Consider the following 18783-nt stretch of genomic DNA (forward strand, 5'->3'; position numbering starts at 1 on the left):
TTAAAGCCCCTGTTTTCAAACAACTTTCAGATAATTTGGGACAGGGGCGGAAATCCCAGGGGGGACAGGGGGGACATGACTCCCCCTTCAGTAAAGCTGTCCCTCCCTAGAATCATTTGAGACACAGTTAATAATTTTTGAACAATGCAGTAGTATTTATTGAAAGCACAATGTAAGCGGTGCTCATTATAATCGCGCAATAATGTGCTATTTAAATCTTAAAAGATTTAGTCCCCACCTCCCATTCCTAGTAGTGGTATATCCTACACTCTTTCCAACAGGCGGGGCTGCTTGGCAGCAGTAGCAGTGTGTGGCTGGAACCGCTGCCCACATCGCGCATCGCAGGGTAAAATGTTCACTCACACAGACACAGTTTAACTTACACATGTTACAACACATCCCATTTACTGTTACAACAAGCCCCAGGCCCAGGCTGATAATATAAACTGTCTGCAACATTTCTCCTGCATTGTTCAAAAGCTTACTCAATTACGAGTGCTGCTAAGCTAAAAGCTAATGATTAAGCTCAGAGTTTAATGATAGTCAGAGAGGACAGGACAAGAGCAGTCAGTGGTGGAGCAATGGGTACCTGTCTGTAGGCTTTCCACCTGTCAGTGAGACAAACATGAATGACATGCAGTCTAACTGACAAGGAGCGGTCATTACGCGCGACTATTACGCACGGTTGTGGCGGAACGGCTCGTATGGGTACCTGTCTGTAGGCTCTCCACCTGTCACTGAGACAAACGTGAAAGACATGCAGACAAGGAGTGGTCATTACACGCGACTATTACGCACGGTTGTGACGGAGCGTAGCTAATGGGTACCTGTCTGTAGGCTCTCCTCCTGTCAGTGAGACAAACATCAAAGACGTGCAGACGAGGAGCGGTCATTACACGTGACTATTACGCACGGTTGTGAGGTGCACAGCGGCAGATCTCACAGCACACTGTTTATAAACCAGTTTAATTGAAATAATAATAAAAAAAAGTTGTAACATGACTTGGACTACAACACAAATGACTCGTGACATCACATGGACTTGAGCCTTTGACTTAATAACACTTGAAACCTTCCTAAGCCCTGAGATTATAAAGTAAAGAAAACTTAGAATGTGTGCCATGAATCTATTCATTACCCTTCATTTCCTGAATCATCTACTATTAACACTGTTCATCTCCAGCAAGACAACAATTAATTCCCCAGATGGTCAATTTTGTTTGAACCAATCTGACAGCATCCAATCAAGCTGCAGGAGAGAACCAGGAAGAACTTTCATAACATTACTGAGCACCAGTTGGAAAAAATGATAGCAAAGAAAATTTTGTTCTCATACAAACACTACAGGTGGTCAATTAAAAAAAAAAGCTGCAGCACTCAGAAATAAAATCAAATAAAATGATAAGAAATGACAAGACGAACACGCAACAACTTTCAGTTTTATTCAACATTTGAAGATGCACAAAGAATGGTCAGTCAAGGCTAATGTTAACATCATTGGCAAGCTAATGCTATGCTAATGTTAGTCAGCTGTTGTTAAAATTGTGTTATATTTTGTGAAGAGCACATCTTGACTTGTTCAGGACTTGAAACTAAAACTTAAGGACTTTGGACTTGACTTGAAACTTGTGAACACACGCACGCACGCACGCACGCACACACTAACTAACTAACTAACCCACCAAAGTCTTAAAAACAAAATCAGTCTTACACAGTACCACCACAAGATGCTAGTACAAAACTGGCACACGTCTTACACCAAAGGTTTTGGCTATAGATGTTAGTTATACAGCCCAAAGTGCTATCACCAGAAAAATGTTGGCATTGTACATTTCTCCAAACCGTAGCTACGTTATTATATGGCAGATACGTTGAAACTTTATGTTTAACAACACAGTGGTTAATGTGTGGTTAGGTAGAGGCACAAATACTGCTTGGTTTATGGTTCAGAGAAGATCATGTTTTGGATTAAAATACCCAGCATTGGGGGCATATCCGAGCTGGAAACACAGTGATGGGTCACTAAAACACACCCACATCTGGGGGCTAAAACATAGCGACAGTTCCCTAAAAACACCCACATTTGGGGGCTAAAAAGCTACAGAAAACACAGCGACAGGTCACCAAAAAACAACCAATTTTGTGGCTTGTTGATCTCAAACACTGGTCTACAGTTTGGCGGGTCTAGATGTCACGCTGTCCACCCTCTCCTCCAACTTCAGATGACAAGTCAGCTCATGTAAACTGCTATGTCACTTCCGAAACATATGAAACGTGCAAATGTAATGTATTTGTGGTTTGCAGAAAGATAAAATGCCAACATTTTCTCCTCACGACTAAGCTGCACTATAATATCTTAGGATACGTTTGCCTCTTGCGGGAGCACATGCAGCAGCATCAACAACCCAACACACCTCGTACAGGCCTTTCTTGAAGACGAAGTGAGCAGCCGTTTGTTTTGAAATACAAGCTCCTGCATTCAAGACTCACCAAGGCTGAAATCTGAAAGCTGTCAGTGAGAAAGAAAAAAGGTAACAAATTAAAAACAAACAGGGTCAAGAACGATGAATTAGGCTAAACCATTGTAAAATAACATCAGCTGCCTTTAAACACATCACTGCTGAGTATCAAGGACAACCAATTAAAGCTTCACAGTCTTAGCTGACACTTGTACAGCATTAATACTCAGCCACTCTCCTTCTTTCATACTTAAATGTTTCCAACCGTTCAGATATCTTCACCTGAATCTGAAGGTGACATTTACACAGTCTAATACGTGTCCCCTCTCACTCATGTCGACAAAAGCAAACTGGCCCTGAATATTCAGATCACTGAACACAAAGTGAAATCCAACAGAAGAGAGGTCATCGCTGCTTCACTCACATCTCTGAATGACTTCGATCGTAAGACTCTTTGTGTCTCTGCTACGCAGCCTTGTACTGCAAAAAAATATTTATTTTTTTTGGCTCCTGTCTGAAGTTACATGACGGATATTCATTATTTGAATATGGCACTGGGATGTTACAATGTGCAGAATCACAAACTCAACAATATCTGTTTAATGTTAACATCATCACACGTCATGTCTCTGTGCAGCTTTACAGGGCGTGTCTTTTAAAGGTGACATGTCTGCATACAAAGTCAATAGAAAGACGAGAGGACACAAAACAGATGTGAAATGAGGTGAAACTGTCAGTTGAAAATTTTTTAATAACTTCATGAGTGTACAGAGATAAGAGGAAAACAGAGAGGCGTCTACAGGAAGGAGTTCCAGGTGAGACACTGATTTAAAAAGGTGCTATATGAGATTTATTATTTATAGCTTGTTACCAGCTCTGTAGTGTCTGCATGTTCGCTGTTTGCAAATGAACACAGTCGAAACAAGCTGAGCCAGATGTTTCTCTCATGAGTTGGCAGACCAAACCAAAGCTGAAATGCTAGTGAATTACAAATGATGATAATAATAATAATCATGACAAAATCACTTGTATGCAGCTTTAAATACTTTTAAGGTGCAGTATGTCATTCTGAAGAAAGACAGGTGATTGTTGAGTCTCATTCCCAGGGCGTCAAATAGAGTGCTCCAGGTATGATGTTTTTCTGTAGGCAGACAGGAAGTTAGCCTTGCACTGGTTCCCTCATGAGATAGCCAATGAGATTTTCCCATTGGATTATTACAACCATGTTTTTAAGACACATAACAAAACATTAAAGTCTCTTAAGCTTGTGTTGACCACAGACCTTTATTTCAGACATCTAAACCAAAACCCCGTTGACTTTGAGACGAGGGAACCACGAGTGGTAATATGCCAACTCATTCCTGGGATTTAGAACTCATTCCTGATGGACTCTATACTGATGACCTTGGGTTGGTAGTGGGACTGAACTGCCAAACCATCGGTATTTGACGATCTGGGAATGAGACTCAACAAACACTTATCTTTTCAACACATTCTCACTCCGACCTCGTCATGGACTTTCTACATCTAGATACAACATGAAAGGTGCCCTGGGTGCAATGGTTGTTGACTTTCTGGGACACTCTGTCAAGTTCTGCCTGTCTTCTTTCAAAATACACTTGGGTTTTCACAGGAAATTTACTGTTTACATACAGTCTCTTTCAAAATAAAAGCACTACTTCAGTACAACACCGCAAACTGGCATTTTTGTTCCTTCAAAAATTAACACAAGTGGTTGGGTTTAGGCAACAAAAACATGTCGTTGAGGGGTGTCAGTGGCTTAGTGGATAGAGCAGGCGCATACCTGATAGCTTTTGTTCATCAGTGTCTGATGCCACAAGTCACTGCCCAAGTGCTGGATTTCAACGACTTCGGAGTGAGACTGGGTTGATCTTTTTCCAGAATTACATACTGTAGGCCTACCTTTAAAAAATAAGTTTCTATATTTTGAACTTTCACTGCCATTTGACACAATAATATTCAGGTTTAGTAGTGCTTGTCATATACTGCTAAATAATTATGTTCTTTAATATATGATTCATAATCATGTGTCCATTCATTTAAATCTGAACACATGAATCACAATAAATCATCTTTTATTATAAATACTTCCATGATGTACACTGAAGTTACCATTTCAAGAGCACAATGACCCTCATGAACTCCCAACCTGCCTCAGAAATCACAGCATCTGGTTACTGACCCTTGCTGGTGGCAGTCATGTGACCACAGCAGAGGCAGTCTCGTGAGGGCGCAGCATAAACGCACCCGGAGTGTTTCCTTCCTTGACTTGGCCTCAGCAAAGTGCACAGGAGGACGCATGGAGCTCTAGACCTGCAGCTCCATCAGCAACTCCTCACATGCGTCTGGGGCGCAGCGCGCATGCACACAGAGATGAGCATGGACACGGCTGCGCTTTTCTCCGGACATGCGGATTTAAATCTATTTTAAGAATGACTTTTTTCTTATTTCTGTTTATAAGTAACACAGTTTAGCAGACATTCATGATGGAGCCGGAGGAGAGTAAGATATCAGTGTGGGTCTGCCGAGAGGAGAAGCTTGTCTTCGGCTTGTCAAAGCGCACAACCTGTGCTGATGTTGTCCAAGTTCTTCTGGAGGAGCAGAAATCACAGCACGGCCTCTCTACAGGGTCATGCCCACAGTCTTACTGCATCGTGGAGAAGTGGAGAGGATTCGAGAGGATTTTACCAAACAAAACCAAGATTTTACGGCTGTGGCTGGCGTGGGGAGAGGAGCAGAGAAATGTGAAGTTTGTGTTGGTGAGAAGTGAGGCGTCTTTGGCGAACCACGGAGCCCGGAGCGCAGAGGCGCGTGTGGTGCCCAGCAAACACAGCCCCTGTGTCACCAAGGGGACCGCCGGGCGGTCTCCCATGAGTGGCATCTCACCTGAGAAACAGCGTCGGATCGTCCGGAAAGCTTTCAGAAAGTTGGAGAAGATCAACAAGAAGAGGGCGCAAAGAGACGCGTCCTCTGCTGAAAAGATGGAAACTTTGGTTCACCTGGTGATTTCTCAGGATCATACAATCCGCCAGCAGATCCAGAGGCTCACAGAGCTGGACGCAGACATCGAGAGGTGCGAGGCTAAAGTGCATTTGGACAGAATTCAAAGACACGGTGTTAATTATGTGCAGGACACGTATTTAGTGGATGCTGCTGCGGCGGGCAGCCGGGAGGGAGACACAGTGTGTTCACCAGAGACTCTTGCCAAGTTTGAAGAGTATGTCCGGCAGTGTGAGGAGGTGGTTAGACTACAAGAGGAGCTGTGGGAGCAGGAAGCCCTTATAGACATTTTCACGGTGCAGATCCAGGAGGAGCTGAACCACCGCTGGATGCAGCGGAGGAAAGAGGAGCTGCAGAGCAAAGACGCAGAGCCTGGCGAGGGCGCACCGTCCCTCCCCGGCACAGGGGCAGACACAGCACCGGAAAACGAGCTGCTTTTGGAAGAGGAGAGGATCAGGACACAGCTAGATGCGAGTTTGTACATCGGTCTGCGCCTCAACACGGATTTAGAAGCTATTAGGAGCGATTTAGAGCTGACCCAGGAGATTTGCGGGGCGAGGGAGAAGGAGATGAGGGATTTGCTGGAGAAAGTGAACACTTTGGACATAGAGGAAGGGACAGTCAGTGAGGAGAGATGTAGCCACGGGACAGATGATAAGATGGGGATGATGAGCACTTTGGAGAGGAAGAGTGAGTGGGTGGAGCAGGCCAGGGGTCTGTCCAAAGCTCACAGTGGGAACGACGACGACTCAGACACTGGCTTAAGTTCTCTGCACAGCCAGGACTCAGACAGCCACCCTGTGTGGGAGTCACTGGTTTAGGATTTTACCAGGAAGCTTGCTTTTCTGACTGTTTATCAGTTTTCAGTGAGAAAAAGACCTTCTACAGTCTCAGGGATCACATTTACTCTGAAGTAAACTAAAGTTTGTGATAATATTTCCACATTGATAAAAACTGCATTTATTTTACACACATATTCATATATTTCTATGACATCTTCCTTAAACTGGTTTAAGAACTATTACAGTCTTTATTTGTTGGGGTAATACATTTTAATCTCACAAAGAAAGTTGTTTGACATACAAATAAATCCTGTTTTTTAAGCTTGACTTCATTTGCTCCCTTTCTTTCTGTTTGCAATGACCCAAAAGCTGAAAACAAAAGTGACATTTAAAACCTGTTGGATGTTTGAGTCAGGACTGCAGGGTGCACAGTTAAGACATGACATGAGATGACAGTATGAAATAAGCCAAACTCACAAACTGTGCCAAAAGCAGACGATTTCCACAACCTCTGCCATGTTAAGACACACCTCTGAGACAGCAGGGCGACGCAGCCAAAACACAAAGTCAAAGGTCTTTAGGATTATTCTGCAAGACTGTAAACAACATCTCAGCTTTCACTGTGACCCAGACGCTGACTGATAAAGACAACCTCTTTGCTGTGAATCATAAAGTGATAATAAAATCTGAAGTCAAAACAGAAAGCTGCTCTGCTCTGTGTCCTGGACGACTCACAAGCAGAAATGACCTCTGACAGATGATAAGACATTTTTTACACAGACAGTCTGATAGAGACACACACTGTGAGAGCTGTACTCTCCAGATGATTATGCGTCCTGACACAGAATGATTGCTGTTGAGCTATACTGAGAGAAAATTGTCTCACAGCTGAATTCAGCTATTCGTGTATTTTACATGCGCCATTAAAGTTTTGGGACAGCAGCACACAGCGTCCACTTTTCATCTGCCAGCTGCTGAAAAACAAGAGAGGCTTCATCCTTCATTTACCCAAATGAAAACACAGCACAGGCTGGTTTAGGTCTTTGATGTCTTATGAATCACCAGCACAGTCCCCCTGCCTTTTCCTAAGTCTAACACAGCTGTGCCAACAACAACATCTTCAAACACACAAAGAATCAGAAAAAAACTTTTATCGCAGGAAAACTTTTGTTGCAGTTAACAGATATGTGCTCGGAAGTTTTTTGATCCCTTCACTTTTCATTTCCTCACACTCCACAACTAAATATTCAATTTTTTCTTTTTATTCTGAAAAAGACAATATTCACACTAAGCTGTTCACATGGCTGATGACAATGCAAATTCCACGGATATTCCCATTTACATGCAGCTGTGCATACTCCAAGTCATGTGCCCTAGCATGTTTACCACGTCAAAATATAGAAATGGCTGGAGTCACTTGTAAGTTTTCCACCAGTGGCGGACTTTCAATCGTGCAAACACAGCCTTTACTTTATGAGTTTATTTGAGCAGGGACAATGCATACTAATCGACAGTGACAGACAGTAAAACATGCATAAAACTGTAAGCTGCAGTCCCTGGGCTAGATGTTAAAGCCAAAAACATCCCTCTCACTACATCAACCACCTGCTTGAAAAGGTTGGTATTGAGATTTTTGCACATATTCAAACCTGTTGATATTCAAGTTTTTCATAATGTTTAAAAGAAGTTGTGTTTCTTCTTCCGACCAGAAATGTTGGCTTCTCTCTTGGGCATGCATCTCTACTCCGCAGCTTTGCAAACTGTTGGTTTCTGTACAACGCTTTCATTACAATGCACAGAAACAACCATAAACAGACAAAAAACAAGTTTAAACAATGCTCCTTAAAATGGAATAATACCAGCATATCCCACGTCTTAATCGGAAAATGCTTCATTCAGAAAAAGGCCAAATTCTAAATATCCAAACCAAATATGCTGTTTACACGACCCCTATCAAATTCAGAGTACTGTCATATTCGGAATAATAGTGGAATATTAGTGTGCGAACTTAGGACATTGATAACTATTGATGCCAGGTTGGTATTGACGCAGACAATGGCCCTGGTGGATCAGGCATCAGCCACGATGACACTCAGCCACATCAAATGCAGACCTACATGTTGTCAAAAGGGTTCAGTGTGATTTCAGCTTTGTATTGTGGTGCTGCTGCACACATATGAACTCTGTGACCTACTGACGACAAAGCTCTGAATATGATTTGTAGCCCTGAGACACTGTCCAAGGCCTTTTTACATAAACAAAAATGCTTTGTTTATACTCAGTATGGTGCAATCTGTGACTTCCCTGCTGCAGCCACTGAAAAACACCCTCCATCTGGAGTTAAGACAGAAAATATGATACTACTGCTCATTTCTTTAAAGTCATTTAAAGACTGTCAGGCTTGGTGCTACAGAACAAAAAACATTAAAGCAGGATTAGAAGCAGTATAGAGTATAGAGTGTCCGCCCTTGATAAACCCGCCCATGTGCTGCTTTATACCTGAATACACAGTGATACACAAGACAACACTGAAGTCTACATTACTACCTGTGTCCCAGGAGCTGTATGCCTACTAAATAAAAGGTGTATTGAATTATTGAAAACCACAGGAAGAAAACAGGAGTGGTTAAAAGTGGTTTCTCAGTATATACAGTGACGGAGCAAACAAACTGTTACATAACTGTCAATGTGTGTGAATACTGGAGGATCATTTGGGGTAGAGTGTGTTCTCCCAGTGTGCTGTGTTACACAGCAGTGTGGGTTCGGCATTATTTAGTATCACAATATTTTAATTCTGGTACTCCTCAGAGACTTAGTGTTTATCATCAAATGATTGACAGGCAATGTGTCATCATCTATTATTATTATTAGCAAAACAAAACATAAAGGAGTTCTCCACCCAAAAAATTACCACTTGTTAATCAATTCGTCAAGCCATGTTACCACAGATACTGTCCATAACTCACAGACCAAACAACCTGCTGTGTTAATCCGCTGCCAGAGCAGCAGATGTGACTGACAGAAACCCAGCAGTTCCACACAGCAGGATTTACATTACTACCTCCAAGGCGAGGCACATCTCTCCATCCTGTCAGCAGTTTGTAACCACCTACCGTCAAAGTGATGGTTTTTAGCCCTCGACAGATCAAACAAAGGTAAATCTCTTTCTCCAAATCAGTTTGGACAAGCAATTAGAAAGATTTTACTGCTCACAGCTCCTGTTTTACTGTGCACTGCATGAAGATGTTACCTGTTGATCACAGAGACTTAAACACAGGTTTTACATTTATGACGCAGCTCATATTGTCTTTAATGTGCTTTGAGATTCTGATACAAACTCTACCAAGACAGTGAACTAACAAATAGTCAGTTGGGACTGGTATTTCAGATGAATGTTGTATTTTAACAACCCAGTTACCAGAAGAAAATGTTGGCATTGTATGTTCTGCACTCCTGCACGATTTATACGGATCAAATCAACCTTTATAAAGATACGTAGTATATGAGCTGACTCCGTCATCAGGAGGTGGAGAGCGGAAGAAGGCTATGTTTTAAAGAGTCATTGCTGTGTTTCAATCAGCTTTTAGGCTCCACAGTGGGTGTCTTGGAGTGACCTGTCGGTGGGGACAGCGTTATAATGATGCTGCATTTACTGCCTAGATAGTGGTACGAAAATCGGTTGTTTTCTATAGAGATGTCACTGCTTTTCCAGTGGGGATTGTGCCCCAAAAAACCCTGTATTTTAAGCCAAAACATAAACTTTACCTTAGCATAACTACATGGTTATGGGCCTACACCTAACTGCACATTAACCACAGCATTGTTTTCACTGCCTTAAGTAGGGCTCTAACAAGACCTGTATTTATACTGAACCATTTGGTACAAGGTTTTCGGTTTGGCACGCATCTCAAACCAAGCGATTCTTAAAACTAGCATGTCAACTCATTTACTCCTGCTGCACCCAGTGTGTCAACAGCTACAACTAGACGAAAACAACGAGCAACACGCACTACATGCTAACGTTATCCCCATACAATTAGGCAGCCATTCCCAGCTGATTCAAACAGAGCAAAAGAAATCATTGCGATGATTGGTAATGTTACATTTATAGTCGCAGATGTGACCAGAGTCTGTGGTGGAAAACGCAGGCTTTACAAACATGCTGAATGTAATGTATGTAGTGTATATAATGTTCACTATTCCCATTACTTTACGATGGATGTTTAATAAAAATGGTAAAAATCAAGCAAATTTCTCTGGCATTTATACTTGTTACAGTATAGAAAATGCATCCCACCATGACACCACCATGTTGTATTCGAGTGAACCGTGAAGTTTGTGAATCATTCCAACCCTGGTCTCAACCCTCAAACAGCTCTTGGTAGCAGTGAGGCCAAAATATCCTCAGTTTCCTAAAAATGTCCTCAGTGTCAAGGTCTGAAACTCAAACTGGTCCTTACAAAGATGGAAGTACAAGTGCGCGCGCACACACACACACACACACACACACACACACACACACACACACACACACACAGCCATCTCAAGTGTCTTTGTCCTTTGAATTTAGGGCAGCATCATTGTCAAACAAGGGGAAGTACTGTATTACATGCCCTGTGAATGGCAGCCTTCCTGCCTCTTGACACACAGCAGCACTCTCTTCTCTCATGTGGCTCTCTTTTCATTTGCCACTTTGTTAGACAGAGGAACATAAATTAGCCTGACCTGATAGAAGAAAACCCTTTATGTGACCTGTGATGAGTGTGAATGTAATACTACGTACAGTATTCTCAGAGGAAAACATGAGCACATTCCTCGTCCTTTGTTTCAGAGCTGAGGTGAAGTCTGGAGTGTTTCCCACATTGCTGAATGGGGGTTGCATAAATGTCTACTTCTGACTGTGTGGAGGAGTGTCCCCGAACTCTGGAGCCACTCAAGAGGAAATTCAGGAATCTCAAGTGTCCCTCTCTGAAGCTTTTCGCTGAGCTGGCATGATTAAAAAGACAAAAGGTTTCGAGGAATGTTACTCCTAATTTTAAACATTCGTGTCTCTGGTCAGAGCTTCCTGCAGCCTGTCTGATAGCCTCTTTGTCTCCCTTATCACACAAGTATATCCAAAATTTGGCCCTTTATTATAACTTCCTGGCATGTGCATAAACATCCCTGTGCATGCTAACAAAAACATGCCAGACGCGAACAAAGAAAATGTCACAGTCTTTGTTCTGGGGTCATCACAGGGTTCACGGGTCATCTTATCAGAGGTTAAAGTTACTGAAGCTTCGCTGCCATCTGACTCTTTCTGCTGGGAGGTCATGAAGGTGAACAGTAGGGAGGTAGGAGCCAGTGAAGGAAGCACACTTTACTCTAGCTCTTCATGGACAGAGTGGAGGGTTTCATGTGGTGGTGCGAGAACAGCAGGAGACCAGAGGTCTCTGCACGGCCACTAAATCATTATGTCACCTCGGTTAACGCCATAAAGAGCTGTGGGACTCTCTCCATGCCTCAAATCTGTCTAAATGATGGAAAGACAGCCTGAATAATATCTTCTTCAGAGGAGATTTTCACATGTTGGCAGGTGCTGTGTTTACACAAAGGCTGATAATTCAATTATAACCTGATTACAGCAATATTCCAATGAGTTATCTTAGTAGCAGCAAGTCAAAATCAAAGGAAGCGCAGAAAGAAACCTTGGCTACTGCTCAGCAAGGATTAATCTGAGTCCATTAATCCGAAAGAAATCTGAGTTTCTCCAATTTCTGAGAGAAATCTGAAAAATTCTTGAGCCATATCAGGGATGCTGTTAAGCATCTGTGTGAGATGCACCCAGCTTTCCACCAACTCCAATGTAAACCCATCCACCTCATTATTAGATGCTCTATTAGAGCAACTGACATAGTTAAAGAGCATGGACGTCTGCTAAGGGAAGGCACGAGGGGAGGTAAATGGGCCCATCGAAACACCAGGCATTGACTCTGGAGACTGGTGTTTTAGACCATCAGACAATAACATATGTTACAGCATTTGTGCCACACAAAGCCCAGTGTTTTTTTGGAATCCGCAACTTTTTCCTAAACACTGCTGACACTGGGAGAGAGGCAGGGCACACCCTGGACAGGTCGCCAGACTATCACAGGACTAACACACAGCAACAGAAAACTATTCATGCTCACATTCAAACCTACAGCCAATTTAGAGTCATCAACTAACCTAACCTGCATGTCTTTGGACTGTGGGAGGAGACTGGAGTATCCACAAATCCATGCTGACACAGAAAGAACACGCAACACATAGATGTACTCCCCAACCCCCTGGTTCCAACCAGGAACCCTTTAAATGTGAGGTGACAATGCTAACTGCTGCACCACCATGCTGCCCTTAACATATGCCCATGATCAGCAATTAGGTTCAATAGTGGGCCAGTTTTTTTTCAGCATTATTCAATGGGAGGCAAACATAGATTTTAAAGATGCAGTCAGGATGCAGCCAAATGCTGTAATGCATTTTGTTTTTAACGTTTTATTTCTTTTAAAAATAAAACAGATTTATAAAACATGTTGTTTTTGGGTTTTAATTGAGGGCAGTTGTCATATTCTTTTAGTTTGTGAGCACTAACAGAGAGACAGCAGCTGCACTACGAGGCTTCAATTGTAATCATTAGGTTATCCACACTCAATAAACAGTAACCTGTAACAGTTATGGTTGAATGAAAATGCTGTTCTTATTGTTGCCTTAAATCAACTTTCTTAACAGTGTTCCATGTCGACAGCTGACTACAGTGTTGTGCATGACTGTGTTCATATTTTTGGGGAACAATGAATTGAACACACAAGTTTGTAACTCATGAACTTGAACGTGAGCGTTGTTCACTCTTGCAACATTTAACAATGCTCGTTTTACAGCAGGATTTACGGCAACTGGTAAGCCAACATAACACCAACATGGCTGCAAATAAAAATTCAGACTAATCACCTGTTGGTCCTGCTGAAGCCAGTACTTCAAATACTAGTGAATCAGTACAGATTCTAACTAAAAATTTGTGGCCGATGGGTCTGGAAAAAAAAAAAAGTCCATGTCAGCCACATTGGTGATGAATCTGAAGCAACCCACCAGGTTGAAGATTCAAAACGGCTTGGTTGTATCTGCAAGTGAATGATGATAAGATTTTTTGGGACTGTGAATTTAGTTTAAAATTCAACGGGTGATCTATAATTTGATGCACTTTGGCTTTTGTTGAGGGGCCAAAGTCTTTTGATGGATGGACAGATTTGGCTGACAGTTTGCCATTTGCTATTTCCTAAAAAGTCCATCGACCCGTTGATTGGTTAAGATGAAACATAGTATTTTGTACTATTTTGTACTTTTGTACCAGCTAAAATGAATAGTGATTCTTAAGTCACGTAGCTAATGGACAGTAACAACCTCAGAGACCCTGCTAATGGTGAAAGCTATGAATAATAAAGCATCATGTACTGGAGAAAACAGCAGTATATCCAAAACACACAAAGCAAATTTTCCATTTTCTGCCAGTGTTATGTGAACTTTCAACTTTTAGGATGTGTTGAGCACAAAAATGACTCGGATATGTTGAAATATGTCAACACTACTTCAAACTACATCAAACTCTACAAAGTAATTACACTGAAATTTATTAGTTTTGCTGTTGTCAAAGCAAATTCCTCGCACGTCAAGAAAAAAGAAGAACTTCTTTTAATGGCACGACCTGCCGGAGTTCTCTAATCCCAGGAATGTGTCACTTTGTGTTCCTGTTGTTCCTTTGTTCGGCCTCAGAGAGTGATCTGCCATGAAGTCACTAATGAAGGTATTGACTCGAGAGCCAGGACTTCAATACCGGCGCTGAGGTGTGAGCCACTCAGAGAGCACTTAGCCTGCTGCTAACAGACTGGAGCTGCCAGTGTGCGCTCATTAGAACTCATTGTGCTGGTGGCAGGTGTGTTAATCCTGTAAGGCCGGGTGCTGACCCCGGGACCTCGCCTGTGGGATACTGTACAACCTCTTTCCGAGCGTTTTCAAGGCCCGTCACCTCCTGTAGGAGCTGATGCAGCCCAGATCTGTCACCAAAGGGCTCATTACCCTCCAGTAACCTTCATCAGAGGAGCTAAGTCACAACTAGTAGAGTGACAGAGTGTTTAGGGCTTTTCTTTACCAAATCTCATAAATCCACATCATGACTGGTGTTGTAGATATCTAATCTATCTAATCCGAATGAGCCATTTAAAGTCTTTCACAAGGAATCAGCTGCTTTTTGTGTGATTCACTTCTGATTCATTGTTCTTCCGATAGGCTAGTTGTCCTTTTCCTTAAAAAGACAAATATACGGCTTTAATTTGAAGGAGTACATAGACTGTACGGAACAAAACATTTACTGGCAGCAAGCCTGCAGACGTAACACCGCAAAGAGACCTCCGGTTATCTTTTTATTATTTTTGTGAGAAGGCCAGCGATTGTATCAGGCTGGTCATGGCACCCCTGGACACCCTTTGGCAAGGTGGCCAACTTGTATAACAGTCACAGTGGATTCAAATGTAGATTTCAAGTTTTCATGGCAGAAAATTGGTCACTTATCAGCACTGGAGTGGACAAAACTGTAAAGTGATCGACATAATCCCAGCTGTCTAGGGGGGCGTTTCATCGACAAAAGATGTCTCGATGTCTAGGTTACAGTCCTCCTCCATTGTTCAGATGCTTTGTTAGAAACGAGAGACCCGCTTTTGAGAATGGGTGATACAACAAAACTGTGTTGTGCTCTCAAAACTTTTCATATCATCAACAAAAATAACAAAAAGTCCACACTCAAGACATCAAATAGGAGAAAAGTACTCCATATTTTTTCCAACATATCATCACCTTGGAATCATTGTGTTACAAATTTGACCTTTGCAGGCCTCCGCAAAGACGTTCAACACAATCGACAACCTCACTGAGCACGACAACTTTAAACGTGGGGGAGACGGACCTACAATGTTTCTGGACAAGCTTATGAATCCTGAATCCTCAGGTGAAATTCATGCCCATGTGCCTATGTGCTTACTATGTCATAGTCGTGCAAAAAGTGAAGACAATTGTGCAACAGGAACCCAAAATAATTTAAAGTTATAGTAATGCATTTGACGTTTTGATAACCATGTCACTACATTTGCAGTCTTGGACCACAGTTTGCAGCAATACATCTGAATTGGGCAAAAAAGTAACATTAAGAAAATGGTCTTCACAGTAACAAGAGTTTTCAGACATGCTAGTGACTTTATGCAGATGCACAGCAGTGCTTTGAGTTAATGTTAACTGTAGCATGCTAACATGGTTGAGCTAATTGCAAAGCACAGCTGAGGCTCATGGGACTGTTGTTGGTTTGTTCGTAGACACATTTAAATTATGACCTGGTGATGCTAGACGAAAAGGCAGGGAATCACTAAAGTCATAAATTCTTCCTGAAGGGACCATAAATGTCTGTGCAAAATTTCTTGTCAGTCCAACAACAGTTGTGGAGATAAATTAATCTGGACCAAAGTCAGTGGGTATTCAGTTTGCCAAAAGGAGCTCTAGTTACACTCCCTTTTAGACAAACTCTTCTCAGTTGGCTCTCCATGGCTCCCTGCCTGGCTTCCCTTGGTGGCACTGTGTTCAGTTTTTTAGTGGAATGATACACCATATAACATCTTACAAGTGTTTAACAGCTTCAGGTCGTCTGTGGAAAAAGCTGCCACACCCACAAGTGATGAAAAGAGAGCTCTAAGTATGTATATTACAGCCATCTCCTCCAACAACACACAGACACTCTCTTATCGTGCATCACAGAGGGTTTCATGGGTGTGCTTGGTGTATCAGTTACAGAAAAACTCATGAAGATGGGATCAGGTGTTTGTGAAATTCACTGAATTATCTTCCTCTCAATAAAAATGAATGCTTTCTGCTTCAGGCAAAAATCACAGGATCTTTTCTTCGGAACAATTGCTGTATCCCCCCTCTCCTTATCACCTAATGGGAAAGTTTGGTTTCACATACAATGGGATGGATTGTGTTGCAGTACTTTTGTGGGTCACACCATTTCTCCTTTTGAAACACACACTGTGTACAGCGGAGACTGGAGTACAATCAAAACAGCAAGTTTGTGATTTTGTTGCTCCTGTCCAATGCAAGGGGCATTTACATATGACAGGAGCAGTTCTTAATGAGCACATTTAATGAGGGACATTTACCCCTTTAACTTGTGTTATGTACATACACAGTAAAGATTGTCAATACAAAAGGCTTCAAATCTCAGAAAGATCTTAAAATATCTTTGGGCAATATTTGCCGACTGTCTAAAAATCCACCTGCATCAATGAAGATGCAACAAAAACATTACATAGAGTCTTAAATCTGCTAATTCAATCACTGAAAAACTCCCTGCAGAAAACCCTGCAATAACCAGTCATAGTCCTTTTCCACTGAAGGCATTTTGATATGTCATGTCAGCAGGTAATGCACAGGTGTAACTACTGACATCAAGGACTATGTTTACATGCATACTTGCACACGATGGTAACTTCTTCCACCTTGCAAACACAACCTCACTCTTTCAAACACCTTCTTAAAAAAGGTCTCTGTTTAGATATTTGTGCATACCTCAATATCTAAGTCTTTCGTAATGTTGAAATGTAGGTATGTTTCTCCTTCCGACCAGAAATATGGGACTTTCCTTTGAGCATACATCTCTATTCCAGTCTTTTAAACTGTTGGAGAGTTGGTTTGTGTACGATGTTTCCATGACAACGCACAGAGCTCCCTGTAAAAAGGTAAGAGGCTGTGTGTCACAAACTGCAGTAAAAACCCCAACTAAGATTCATAATCTGAATGTGCTGTATACAAGCCCAAAGAATGCCCCTAAACCTGAGTAATACCGACATATCCCACGTCTTAATCGGAAAATACTTCATTCGGACACAAACACTGCGCTATCTATGGGTATATTTTTCAACTGTAAACATGTTTTCAGTTTACATTAATCACGTTTTATGTCCGGTAGCATTATTCCGATGCAACATCATCAAAAATACTTGGTGCATGTTGATGGTCGAGCACTAAGAGCTACAATACACTCAAGTCTTTCCTTTTCATCACAGGACTGTGACAATCAAGCCAAATATGTGTACACCAGGGCAGTGTCTGAAATCACTGCCTAATCACTATATAGCACAAGACTGACTGACTGACTGACATTTTATTTGAGTGTCCGAATTCTGAGTGTGACATTTATCCATTAGTGCCCTCAACAATTACAGTGGAGCAAAAACAGTTTCCATGGCTGAGTCACTTTTAGCAGTCCCATACTGACACTTCTGTCAACTCTGTACAATACAAAAGTGTCTGTCATTTAGGAAACCATGAATGAGTGATGAAGAGAAGGACACAGCCCTGGCCTCATTTTACAGATTTGTCCAAACCGTCTGATTTTCACAAGACTGATCTTTAAACAAAACAAGTAAATAACAAGTAAATAATAGTGATTGACAACAAAGTTTGGAGGGAGCAGGAAACATGTCTGACATTTACAGATTGGACTGAAGTCCAAACCATTGAAATTGTACACTCTCAAAAAAATGTTGCAATACAAGTGTGGTTTTGTTTTTGGTTGTTTAGATACTGTACTAAAGACACAACACTCACTGCAACATGCTGCTTTCTCATTGACTGGAACTGACTGGAACTTACTTTCTGTCAGTGATCTCTCAAACAAAAAAATAAACAACTGTCTGGTGTCTGGAAGCGTGGAAAGCCACACAATCACTGAGCTCAATAAAAAGTCCTTTCACATGTCTGGAAACTGATTAAAGCCTGTTTTGTTAACGTCACGTTACACACAGAGAGACTCTTAATCTTTACAGCTTACGTTGTCAGATAACCGATACAGGAGTCCTGAAAATGTGTAAATGTACAAAAATCATCATGGAGCAACATCGCTGTAAAACTGTTGGTAAGCAGCAACCTTCCTTTGTCAGAAACTTCAGGCTGACAAATCACACAAAAATCCAAAATCTATATGAGCCCATCGGGACCATCTTTATTTATTCTAAATGAAATATATACACTCATTTCAAATATACCACAAAAGGCCTCTCACAGTCACCTTTTTCTTCCTATATTCTATACAGAGTGTGTAGTTCACAAACGTCTTATATTGTGTCATTGTTTGTGTTTTTATAGTTTAGAAAAAGGTGCCCTGATGGAAAAACTCTGCTTGAAGGACAATAAGAAGATTATAGCTGCTGCGTAGCGATGGGTCGGGTCCGGGCATTTTTAGGCAATTCTGAGCAACAAGCAGAAGAATTGGAAAACATTTAGGAATTTAGCAACACAATCTGCCTTTTGCATCAGCTGAGGCTTGAACTCACAACCTCTGAGACTAAGAATCAATTTCTATCTCACTGAGCTAATTAGTCATTGACAATTCATGTGTAGCTTCACAAATTGACTAAGCCAGACGTGCAGGTTTAGCAGTCGTCCATGCATGGAAAAGCAGATTT

The 18783-nt window shown here is 41.8% G+C and overlaps 1 protein-coding gene across 1 annotated transcript; it reads left to right on the forward strand.

The window, feature by feature from the left end:
* The first annotated feature begins 4032 nt into the window (after positions 1 to 4032).
* On the forward strand, positions 4033 to 6877 carry rassf10b (Ras association domain family member 10b). The gene has a single exon (XM_049604228.1). It carries the CDS (start codon positions 4964 to 4966, stop codon positions 6299 to 6301), a length of 1338 nt encoding a protein of 445 aa, XP_049460185.1. The 5' UTR covers positions 4033 to 4963; the 3' UTR covers positions 6302 to 6877.
* Positions 6878 to 18783: the final 11906 nt, after the last annotated feature.

This window comes from Epinephelus fuscoguttatus, linkage group LG2 (assembly GCF_011397635.1).
Source record: "Epinephelus fuscoguttatus linkage group LG2, E.fuscoguttatus.final_Chr_v1".
Taxonomy (NCBI): domain Eukaryota; kingdom Metazoa; phylum Chordata; class Actinopteri; order Perciformes; family Serranidae; genus Epinephelus; species Epinephelus fuscoguttatus.

Coding starts and splice junctions, on each gene's coding strand:
- rassf10b (XM_049604228.1), top strand. CDS start 4,964: ATGATGGAGCCGGAGGAGAGTAAGATATCAGTGTGGGTCTGCCGAGAG.